Here is a 13,049-nt window from a genome sequence, read left to right on the forward strand (position 1 = left end):
TGGGTTTTGTGATGCTATGAACTTCTTTAAGCAGAATGCCAAGGGAATAAAGACTTAGAGAAATAGAAAAATGTAACAGAGGGTAAAAGAAAGATCAAAATATAGTAAAAGGAAGGCATCATACCTGTTGGGAGAGGTATGTATATCCTTTTTTCTAATCTCCTTCGCAATGCTTCATCAATGTCCCATGGGAAATTAGTGGCAGCCAACACCATAACCATTTTGGAAGGATCGTCATTCTCTGAAGCTCCCCCAACTCCTATATACAGTAAGGGGGAAAGAAGAGTGTTTTTCTTGCAGTCCTTTATTCTCTCATTCAACTATCATTTCTAAGCATCAGCCACAGGCTTGGTGGTAGGCTCAACGACGAACATGATGCAGTTCTGACCTCTGGATGGTGTCAGAACCAGACAAATGAACAGATAACTACAGAACAAACACAACACAGTCACTCCTTTCTCTCATGTTATACTTTAACAGAAATTAAGATGGTTAACTCACTGAGGGAAGGAACTCCTGGTACTACATTATTTTATGTATCTTACAGTGCCTGGCAATGTATGCAACACACGTTTTAAGTATTCAGTCAGTATCTATGGTTGGTGGATAACCACAGCTATTTTAAAACAATGCACTGTGGATATACATATATATATATACATATATATACATATACATATATATATATATATATATACATATACATATATATATATATATAAAAATAAATAAATATATACTTTTTTTTTTAACACACTTTATGTTTTCTCATAATTTGCCTAAATAGCCTCCTATTCACCATACAACTACCAGAGTGATACACCTCTAAAAAGTAGCTCTGGGCCCATCACTCTCTTCCTCCAATGGCTCCCCAAAGCCTTTTCTTCTTTGTCTGAATGACTTCTACCAATATTTCAAAGCCCAAGTCGGCTATTCCCTTCTAGGACTCCCTTAGTCCGGGTGGTACCTCTTGTACTGTGTTTTCACTACACCCAGAGTTTAGTGCTACCACAGAATTCATAACGTATCGTAACTGTCTGTGAAGTGCCTGCTTCTCAACTAGATCAGTGGTTCTCAAACATTTTGGTCCCAGAATCCTTTTTATACCCTTAAAGACTACTGAGCTCCAAAGAGCTTTTGTGTGCATGTAGTGTATCAACATTTATTATTAAAAATTAAAAATGAGACTTGTGAGAGAATGAAAGTGAAAAAGGTAAATAACATCTTGATATTACTATGAAAATAGTTTGGCCTTTGCACACCTTTTAAAAGAGTCTTAAAGACCCCTGGGACCCTGAGCCACAACTCTAAAGGCTTTGCTCTAAATAGTAAGCTCCTTGAAGGCCACATCAGTCCTTTTCTTTGTAACCTCAGAACCTGAGATGGTGCAAGTAAGCAACAGATGCTTTCTGAGTGCATGAGCAAATGCACAAGTGCGTGGACGAACAAATGATTACAAATACATTCAGGCTGCCTTCTAGTCCAGTCGTTGAGAATTTCCAAAGTATGAATCTACACACAATTCAAAAAGGAACCAGAACAGTTTAGAGACAGTAATTAAATATCAATTACCATCCATCTGAATGAGCAGCTCAGACTTGACCCTGCGACTTGCCTCATGCTCATCAGAGGTCCCTCTTCGACTGCAGATAGAATCTATCTCATCAATGAAGATGGTGGTGGGGGCATAAAACCTAGCCTTTGTGAAAACAGTTTAAAGACATCATTTAGTGACCTCCTGAAATAATCTGAAGTTTTTAAAAGACATTTCCTCCGACCAAAACAATGGTGAAAACGCGCAGAAATTTCTCACTGCTTTAATGCCATCACTTGCTTATAGACAGAGGTTAAATTAATCAATCATATCAGACACAGGAAAATTTCTAAACATAAAAGATAAGTTATGTGGTTGGTGAAGTCAGGTGACAGATACACGAGGATCCACGGTACTGTTCTTTCTACTTTTGTGTTTGAAAATTTCCGTAATACAAAAAGTTTCTAAAGATAAATCACCAATCTATCCTCAAATATGCAATCTTAAGTAACTACTGCAAACTACTTTGAAAAAGGAACAAACTTTAACGATAGATCAATTTCTAATTGATTTGCAAAATGTATGTTAAAACATACTTCTGCTCACCAGCTCATGAGAGATCCAGAAATGTCAGTCAAACCACACACATTTCCAAAGTCTCTTCTACCCTCACTGGACGGGACGCCAAAGGGCTTTTACCCTCAGAGAGGAAGGTACGCTGAAGACACATCAAGCACTCCACAAAACACACCGCCCCGTGTCTTATTAGTGTATCAAGAACGGTGAAACTACAAGTACACTTGCCCTTTCTTAAAAAGATCCCTGGGTGAACGGATCTAGATTAAAGGGATACCATGTGCTTATACAAACAGTGCTTTGAAATCCGAATATAACATCACTCACCATTTCAAACAACAGACGAACTAACTTCTCAGATTCCCCTCTGTATTTCGACGTCAGCGTGGAAGAGGAGACGTTGAAGAATGTTGTGCCACACTCAGTGGCGACAGCTTTAGCCAGCATGGTCTTTCCAGTGCCTGGGGGCCCGGCCATCAGCACACCCTGAAATTCCAAAGGACACACGAAATGATTTACCAGATTAAAGTGCTTTCTTATAAAATATCAGCAACTATTAATGTACACGAAACTCTTCCCATCAAAAGATAAGCTCAACTGTCACCGTAACATCAGGGTGCATTTGGCACGAATATCATTTCATAGACAGAAAAAACAAAAATGAAGAATGATTTCTCAAAATGTCTCAAATCAGAGGTACTCAGAGATGGGCTAACAAAGGGCCTAGACAACAAGGAACCTCCTGGCACATTTAGAAAGGACCCACCGAGTTTACTGAACCTGGCAGAGGACAAATATGTGTGGTCTCGAGCACCGCTTAAGAGTGACTGCTCTGTTTCAGCAATGAAAAGAAGATGACATTTTCTACCACATGGGGCAGAATTATATATCCCTCGCCCTCCTAAGGTACAAAAGCTATCTTCAACAACACACTTACAATGTACACTTTCAATCAGAAATAAAGATCCATTCATCAGTTAACAAATAAGGCAGCTAAAATCTAGTGGTGATTCAAACATAATCAAATTAGCTAGCCTTTTATCAGTTTAACTGTGCTAGGCAGTTAAGAGTTTACATAAAATAGTGTCAGTAATGAAAAAGCCACTAAATATAACATAGACTAAAATATAAATTTTAGTTACTTCTCACCTTTGAAACGAACAGAAAAATGTTCCATAAAAATAAATCAATGAGGAGTAAAAATTATCCAAGAACACCAATCCTCTAGTCTTGAAGACTAACGGATTTTTAAATACATATTATTTTCTTCTAACACTTTTAATGAGAGTTCAGATATATAGTTAACACTACATTTCTTTTGCATAATAGTTCGTGATCTTAAGAGGAATTTGGAGCCATTTGTTAATTTAATTCAATAAGCTTTTGGGGATTTAAACTTTGAAAACTATGTGCATATCAGAGTTTCATAAACTCTAAATTCAGAAACTGTCCAAACGCTCTTCTAGCTATAGCATTTTGATACCCAGGACAACCAGGGATCACTAGGATTTGAAACACTAGTTTTACAAGAAAAAATTTGTGCTTTGCAAGAAGCCTTTATACGTGAGATTGATATTTTGAAAACTGTAAAGACAACTAATGGTATTGGCACAGCTATAGAAAAGTTCCTATTTCTCTTTCCACCATCCCCTCTCAATGCCCTCTCAGTTCCCGTAATGTCATTAACGTGGTCACGTCCAGCAGGAGATAATCTCCAGGGTTAGCATCTGTGTGCAGACACAGCTCATAGATACAGTACAGCGTTTATAAATTTCCCCTCCTCATGACATTACCCTGTCAATTATCTCCTCTATTTCCTGTATCTCCTCCTCTGTTGGCTCTATTTATTTTAAAAATAAAATCCTTCACTTGACCCTACAAATCCTCTGGCTACTATCTACCTCTTCCTTCCCCTTCCCAGCCAACCTTCTTAAAGAAATGGTTTACGTTTACTATTTGTTCTTCACAAGCTACAGTCTGACTTCTGCCTCTACTCCTTCACTAAAAATACCTAATTTACTAATCCAATGGTCACTTTTCTTTCCTTTTCTGTTTTGAGTTTTAAGTATTTTTTTTTGGCTGCGCCACTGCGCAGTACGCGGGATCCTAGTTCCCTGACCAGGGGTTGAACCCGCACCCACCGACTGGAAGCACGGAGTCTTAACCACTGGATCTCCAGGGAAGTCCCAACCAATGGTCACTTTTCAACTCACAGCTTCTTTCCGTCTCTCGGACCTTTGATGGTGCCGATACCTGGTGTTCATTCCCTCCTCCCTGAAACCCTTTCTCCCTAGGTTGGTTCTATGACACGGTTCTTTCCTGACGCTTCTCCTACTCGTGACCATCTTCAGTGGCTTTCAGGTCTCCTCTTCCCCCTGCCCTTTACATTCCCAAAGCAATTCTAAATCTTCTGCTCTTTTGAAAACCCTTTATAAAACCCCTTGAACAATTTCATCCATACCCAAATTATCAACCACCACTTATATCTCAAAATTTTAATTTAAACTTAAACTCTAGCCCAAGCTCCAGACCTCTATTTCCAATTACCCACTGAGTTTTCACCGAAATATATTTTGTTTCTATTTAAACCTGCTCCTCTCCTCAATTTCCAGTATCAGTTCACTGTATCCTGTTTAATGAAGAATTTGGCTGCCCTTTTCCCTAGTTCCTGGGAGGCAGACTCTAAACCTTTGGAATTTCCCAAGTGATAGGAGTGCCTTTGTTGTTCATGTTGGGCCCTGAAATTTTAGGCTAATGAGGTGGCTCATGGTGGGTCCCTATATAGATTATGCTAATGAGATGACTCAGGATGGGGGCTGGCCTTGCCCGAAAAACCAACCATGTGATTAGCAGGCTGGGGCTTTGAGCCATGTGATATCAATCAGACCTCTGGGGAGAGAAGGGAGACTGGAGATTGAGACATATGGGCAACAATTCAATCCATTATGACTATGCAGCGAAACCCCAGTAAAAACTCTGGACACTGAAGCCTGAGTGAGCTTCCCTGTTGGCAGTACTGTACGCACTGTCACACATCCATGCGCTAGCTAGGCGGGTAAAGCATCCTGCTTGCAAGGGAACGGACAACAGAAGCTACACTTTCAGCATCCTCCCAGATCTCACCCTATGCATTTCCTCCTTTGGCTAGTTCTGATTTGCCTCCTTTTGCTATAACAAAAACCATAATCGGAAGTACAATGCTTTCCTAAGTTCTGTGAGTCATTCTAGAGAATTATCAAACCTGAGGGTGCGGTGAGAACCCCCAAATTTACAGCCAGCTGTCACAGTGAGGGTGACCTGGGGACCCCCAAATTTGTGGTTGGCATCTGAAGTGAGGGCAGTCTTGTGGAAAACTAACCTCAGCCTGTGAAGTCTGGTCCAATTTTGGGTAGTTGGTATCTGAGCAACTGCATACTCCTTCAACTCAAGCCTGGAATCTAAGAGTCATACAACTTGTTCCTCTCCCTACCCCTATAAACCATCACGTCATAACGTTATCACTCATACCTTTTAAATATCTCTCACAAATCCACTCATTCTTCATTGGCCAAATAACGAATGCCTTTGTCCAGGTCCTCATCGTTTGGCTAGACTACTGCAACAGCCTCCTGACCAGACTCCTCTCTGTATCCATCTACGCCCATCTCCAATCCAGCCTGCATACTGCTGCCAAGGTGATCGTCATACATTTGCAAATTACCCTCTTGCTAAAAGTTCACAGGGCTCGTCATGATGCATAGGTTATACCTACCATTCTAGCTGTTTTAAAACTCCTTTAAGTACCTATTTTATCAAGGCCTTATTATTTATTTTAAACATTGTTTTTAAAGTTATAATAAAGGGGAAATTTATGGTAATATGGTCCCCAAATTAGGTAAATCTATAACAAACAGTCTATAAAAGTTTTTAAGTTGTGAGAGGCAATCAAAATGCCATGGGTGTTCCAAGCCATTTATGTAAACGCACAATTTCTCCTCCTCTCTACTTTCAGGCACATCGAACAAGGAAGAGGTACTGTGAAGGTAAACGACCTTCCCAGCTAATTCAGAAGGGCAAAGTAAGATCATGCTTTTATTTCACTCTACCAGTCAGAGTAAAGAAAGACTCTGCCTATGGCTAAGACCAAAAAAAGTTCCAGGCAGCAGCTGTTGGAAGGGTTTTTAATATGTTAAAATGAAAACACTGCACTTAGGAGGAACTAGTCCTGGGCAAGCTAGAAAGATATAAACATTCTGATTACATCTGAGAATTACACCAAGCCTAGATGAAGTGATCAAACTAATTAATTACTGAGAAATATGCCGGCTTTTAAAAAGATAATTTATTTGAGCAAACACTTATTCCATGACTATGCACTATTACTATTTAATTTGCTTGCTAACTTTTTATTTACAAAAACAGACATCTAGAAAATTCTTAAAACTCATCTCTAGCTCAGCGCCCCTGAGGGAAGTGACTTTAAAGACTACAGTTCCAACACTCCAGGCCCCTCTCCCGCCAGGCAGAGGCAGCATATCTCAACTACAAATCCAAATCCAGGTATCTGAGGTATGCCCAACCTCCCCCAACCTTTACAAACCGTGTTAATAAATACACAAAGAAACTACAGTGCTGGCTTTCTTTACCATGCAAGCAGCAGTTTTATACCTATATTATTTCAATAAATTCTCACCTTCCATGGCCTTCTAATCCCTTTGAAAAAGTCAGGCATCCACATGGGAAGAACAACAGCTTCCCTTAGCAACCTCTTAGCTTCTTCCAGATCTGCTATGTCATCCCTTCGTAAGAAGAGCAAAGTTTCATGCTTATTCAGGGACACCTTCGATTTATGATCAATACTAATTGTCTTAACTTTTTTTTAATTATGAAGTTTTTCTTACATTAAGAACATTATTCTAATTTTTACTGTACAAACTGATCAGTGAAAACATATTGCAATTATAAATTAGGACATGTTATTCAATTAACAACCTTCGTCAGTTAGGTCAGCATCAAATTAGTATGAAAATGGCTTGGTTATATTCTGGAAGGAGAACTGTCCTACCAATTCTGCACACTCATATTACGGATGAAGTCATAATCAGGAGATGAATGGATACCAAGACAAGACTCACACCAAGCCAACCTGCAATTTGCTTCCTCCACTACCGTAATTCAAGAACTTAACAGACTAACCAGTGAATGCTAGGATTCCTAGAGACGATGTCTCTCTCAAGGGCTTCCACCAGATCCTTATCATATGCAACACCATCAAATTTGGCAATTTCACCATCACTTGCACCGTCTTGCATATTTTTCCTTCCCTGGGGACAGGTACAAAAAAATGCCGATCAATAACACGATAATTTTAATTAACGTCATGAAGCGTGCCAAATATTGCAATGTAACCATTTTAAATGGCTTACCGTTTTTGTAAATACTGTTTGCTAACTACCCAAATGCCATCCTCCCCTGTTTAATTCATCAGAAATAGATGAACTGGCCAACTTTATTAGACACTTCAAATGTACATTCTTGAGGGGACAGCTGCACGTAAGACTGAAATGAGCTAGATACCTCTAAATTTGTGGATGCAAGGGATTTCTACCACCACTGAAAAATACTTGAGTATTAACACAGAGGAAGAAAAGAGATCAATTGCAAACCTACTGCATGGCAAGACATCCCACATATATTATCTCATTTAATACAACTACCCTACAAGGTAGGTATTATAACCCTATTTTTACAGACAAGGAACTGGGACTCAGAAAGTTAAGTAACTTAAGTTCACAATTATTAAATGTCGGAGTACAGATTTTAACTCAGATCTTCCTGACTCCCCAGATCCATGCTTTTTCACAGCATCAGACCACCTCATGCCTGGCTGAGTCGGCTTAAAGCTTAAAAGCAGCTTATGGCGGAGAGGGATAAATTAAGAGGATGGGATTAGCACACACACACTACTATATATAAAATAGGTAACCAGCAAGGACCTACTGTATAGCACTATATAGTACTATACTCAATATTTTGTAATAACCTATAAGGAAAAAGAATCTGAAAAAGAAATTATATATATATATATATATATATATATATATATATATATATATATATATATATATATATATATATAAAATGTGTATAACTGAATCACTGTGCTGTACACCTGAAACTAACACAACATTATAAATCAACTATACTTCATTAAAAAAAACAAAAGACTAGGTTATGTATGGCAGAACTATCCTCCTAAGCATCCAAGAAAGAGGCTGCAGATGAGGAAAGAGGTGGGACTCTGAACTGCATCTTACAAAGCCTTTTCCCTGTCACTGTAAGTACCCACTCAGGGTTGAGGGTTTCTTCCTAGTAAGGTCCTTGGACCACATCATAAAGTCACTGTAATGACAACGATAAAAGGACCTTTTAAAATACTATCATTAGGACCATTAAAGCAATACACTTTACCCCAAATTCTTTATTTAATAATATAGTAGCTTTAAAAAAGAATTATATGCTATGGAGTTCTGCCAAGATTTACTCGGCTCCGAAGAGCTTTAAATGAAACATGCTCAGCTGCCAGAGATAGTTCAACCACTGGAACTACTTCAGCAGACAGAGCCAAGCACCTACCCAGAGCTTCAGCTCCACAGTTAGTGTTATTGTAAAAATGAAAGGAAATATGGTCCAAAAATGAGTCAGTTTCCTAAGCTTCAATCTGAAGAGAAAGAACAGGATGAACCTCTCCTACCACACTCCATCTGAGATAAACCATAAACTAGATCCTAAGTGCTGAGAGAAGCCTAAATGGCTCCCTTTGGGCAAACACTCTAGCTCTTTAAGCCACTAGGTAAATGACCAAACAGTACTCTGGTGACTTGACCCCAAAATGAATAATTTACTGTCTCTGGGTAGCATGGCAACAGTCTTAAGCTAAGTTTTCAGAAAGATTCTTGTATTTCAGATGACAGATCCCAATACTGACACTTAAAAGGAATAAATTTCTGGCATGCCTACACAACAAAAATAACATCAACAAATTTAAAATAAGCACGGCCTAGAATCACATTTTATAATAATGATAGGCCAAGGCTAGTCACATTCAAACAAATCACTGGGAACACTATGTAATCATTTTAAAACTCTTCTAGAAATAAATCAACCAAAGAATGCAACAGACACTGATATATCTGGGACTTAACAAGCTTTGACATGACTGTAACTTTATTTTATTTATTTATTTATTTTTGGCTGCGTTGGGTCTTCACTGCTGTGCATGGGCTTTCTCTAGTTGCGGCGAGCGGGGGCTACTCTTCATTGCAATGCACGGGCTTCTCATTGCAGTGGCTTCTCTTGTTGAGAAGCACAGGCTCTAGGCACGTGGGCTTCAGCAGTTGCGGCACACGGGCTCGGTAGTTGTGGCTCACGGGCTCAGTAGTTGAGGCACACGGGCTTAGTCGCTCCTTGGCAATGTGGGGTCTTCCTGGCCCAAGGATCAAACCCGTGTCCCCTGCATTGGCAGACGGATTCTTAACCACTGCATCACCAGGGAAGTCCTGACATGGTTATTTTAGACTTACCAAAAAATTAGTATTAAAAAATATAGGCAGAGTCATTTTAATATGAATGTCCAAGTGGTGGGGAAGGATTTGATAAACACTACCAAGGGAAAGGAAAAGCTGCACACTTATCTGGAAGTAATAGGAATCATAGGATTTTAAGAACAATAAATATGTGACCATCTATGTCCAACACATTCAGTTTCAGATCAGTGAATGAAAATACATTATCTGCCCTCACTGAGCATCCAGTCTTGTGGTGGAAACAGTTAACAAGTAAACAAACCCAAAACGTACATAACTACAAATTATTAAGTGCTATGAAAAAACTGAATGGTCACTGTAGCTAAAAGGTATTGAGCAAAAAGAATAGGTTGGAGAGACGATCAGAGGCCAGCTCACTGGGCCCCTATAGGCCGTGGGGAGGAATTTAGATTTTATTCTAAGTACATGGGGAAATTTTTGAAATGTGCTAAGCAGGGAATGACAGGATCTGATTTACATTTTTAAATGACCCTGCTAGCTGCGAAATGGAAAAAGGATGGGCTGGAGGGAGAAGGAGAAGCAGAAAAACAAAGGCCTATTGCAGTAGTCAAGGTCAAGGCTCTCAATTCACAGAAGAGGATACGTGTATAAAGCTAGTCAAAAAAAAAAAAAAAAAAAAGGTTCTGAAGAACCTAGGGGCAGGACAGGAATAAAGACTCAGATGTAGAGGATGGACTTGAGGACATGGGGGGGGGGGGGGAAGGGTAAGCTGGGACGAAGTGAGAGAGCGGCATGGACATATATACACTACCAAATGTAAAATAGATAGCTAGTGGGAAGCAGCCGCATAGCACAGGGAGATCAGCTCGGTGCTTTGTGACCGCCTAGAGGGGTGGGATAGGGAGGGTGGGAGGGAGACCCAAGAGGGAGGAGGTATGGGGATATATGTATATGTATAGCTGATTCAGTTTGTTATACAGCAGAAACTAACACAACATTGTAAAGCAATTATATGCTAATAAAGATGTTAAAAAAAAGAAGCTAGTCAAAGGACTTGCCCCAGCACCCAAAGTTTCTCAATGGTAGAAATGAGACCTGAATATAAAATAAGTACTACAAAGAAGATTCTAGAACTTTTTCAAACCAAAATGGTGAGGTTACTAAACAACAAATTAAGGAAACTAAAAATAAATAATTTATTTGGTTATATTGGGAAATCAACAAAATGGGTGACAATTATCCTTTTTAACAAATACTCAGATAAATTAAAATAGGGATATCAAATATAAGTTAGTAGCCCTGGTTTCAGTTAACCAACTAGATTAACTACACCACCTAAAAGAAGTTTAGTTTTCAGGCAATAAAGCTAACCTCACCCAAGATATTATTACCTGTACAGTTTATAATAATAATAATAGCTGCAGCATCACTGAAATGATCTTAGAAATCTTTGCTTAAATTTTCACATTAATTAGCAAAAATTTGATTATTAGCATGAAGGCTGATATACTTTTTCTCATTAAAGCAAAGTATTTTAGCTTCTTTTTACGAGTGTCTAAATTACTCATATCAAAAAGTTTGGGGCTTCCCTGGTGGCGCAGTGGTTGAGAGTCCGCCTGCCAATGCAGGGGACACGGGTTCGAGCCCTGCTCTGGGAAGATCCCACATGCCGCGGAGCGGCTGGGCCCGTGAGCCACAACTACTGAGCCCGCGCGTCTGGAGCCCGCGCTCCGCAACAAGAGAGGCCGCGACAGTGAGAGGCCCGCGCACCGCGATGAAGAGTGGCCCCCGCTCGCCGCAGCTAGAGAAAAAGCCCTCGCACAGAAACGAAGACCCAACACAGACAAAAATAAAATAAATAAATAAATAAAAATTTTTTAAAAAAAAAGTTTGTTTATGATCTTTCATTAGTATTCTATTTGAGGAAGATGAGGCTAAAATTAGTGACCAACTCAACAATATAGAGTCAATTAATGACACAGATTGGCCTAAAATGCAAATAATAGTTTTTATATTTCACTGTGTGCCATCTAAGAGAAACATGCTCAGTTACTAGCTCTGGGTCTTACATTTTAAGAAAAATGTTGACAGATAAATTATAACGAGAGAAGAGTGATAAAGGGTTCAAAACCCATGTCACATGGAGGAGGATCAGGGACCCTAGAGACATTTAAGCTGAAGAAGAAAACGTGAACGGAGCAACCAAACCAACTGACCTCCTTACCTGTATGTACTCTGTATTACTCCAAAGGAAAGAACCAGGACCAGTACAAAGTGACAGAAGAGGTAAATTTCAGATCGACAAAAGAAAGAATTTTCTAACAATGAGTCCATCCATCAGGGGAGTCATCTCTCTTGTAGGTAGTGAGCTACCCGACGTTAGAATCACTGGCTAATTAGTAATAAAAACCACCGGCCCCCAATCACAGGGATGTCTGAGCTAAATTATAGCTGACCTTTGGTTCTTTGGGTAAAGCCACTGCCTCTCACTTGCCCACTTATTCATCTGTTTCCTGAGTTCAACAGCCCAAGGCAAGTGCAAAATTGCTTGGAAATCTCACTGTTTCTCTTTTTTTTTTTTTTTTTTTTTTAACGTGATCTTTGTTCTGTATCATACCTGTGTTAGTTCCCCACTGTCATGTTACCTTTACAGCTAACACGCGTTTACAGCTTGCTACATGCCAGGCACTGTTCTAAGCACTTGACATAACAATCTTAAAGGTCCTATGAGTTAGGTACTCGTATTATTTTTACCTCATAGATGAGAAAACTGAGGCACCAAGAGCTTGAGTAAATTGTCCAAGGACACACAGCTAGATCCTAGGCAGTCTGGCTCCAGAACCAGTGCTTTCAACCCCTTTGTACACTATGGCATAATAAGGCTGCACACTTTGGGCTACTCCTACCCCAGTGTGCGAAGCAAACACAGGAAAAGTTAGACAAGATCTCTAAACTGATATTTTAGAGATAAGACTTTATTATTTACAAGGGAAAGTACATTGATAAATGCAAAATGCTTACTAATTTCAGTGTCATGCCTTGCATTGGAGTGTTAATACAAAATACATTTAAGTTGAAATAATGAATCAATAGCATTCTGCTTACTTATCAATAAATGCATTCTTGCAGCAATATTTATGAATACTTACTCTGTACCAGGCACTATTCTAGGTACTGGGAAATAGCAGTGATCTAAGCAGACAAAAATCCTGCCCTCAGAGGCATACACTCACGTTAGGGGACACAATATACAAACAAGTAAAACACAGTAAAACATTCAGGGACAGAACAGCAAGTAACTACTTTACTATAATCTAATGTAGTAAAATTTAAAAAAATAAAAATAAAAGCAAAAACCAACCCTATTAATCAGCTGCCAAGAGAGAAAAAATCTGTGGAGTGATTTAATATCC

General features: G+C 39.2%; 1 protein-coding gene across 5 annotated transcripts in view; it reads right to left on the reverse strand.

Annotated features, from left to right (window-relative positions):
• The window catches only part of KATNAL1 (katanin catalytic subunit A1 like 1), a 78,755-nt gene that overhangs the window by 18,341 nt on the left and 47,365 nt on the right, over positions 1-13,049 (reverse strand). For 4 of the 5 annotated variants that reach the window (XM_068526812.1, XM_068526813.1, XM_068526814.1 and 1 more), the window contains exons 5-9: positions 7,286-7,413; positions 6,783-6,888; positions 2,438-2,596; positions 1,573-1,699; positions 125-259 (exon numbers count right to left, since the gene is read on the reverse strand). In XM_068526812.1, coding sequence (XP_068382913.1) covers positions 125-259; positions 1,573-1,699; positions 2,438-2,596; positions 6,783-6,888; positions 7,286-7,413 — 655 coding nt within the window. The remainder of the gene's footprint in view (positions 1-124; positions 260-1,572; positions 1,700-2,437; positions 2,597-6,782; positions 6,889-7,285; positions 7,414-13,049) is intronic. The other variant, XM_068526816.1, reaches the window with a different exon arrangement.

Source organism: Eschrichtius robustus, chromosome 18 (assembly GCF_028021215.1).
Source record: "Eschrichtius robustus isolate mEscRob2 chromosome 18, mEscRob2.pri, whole genome shotgun sequence".
NCBI classification, from domain to species: Eukaryota; Metazoa; Chordata; class Mammalia; order Artiodactyla; family Eschrichtiidae; genus Eschrichtius; species Eschrichtius robustus.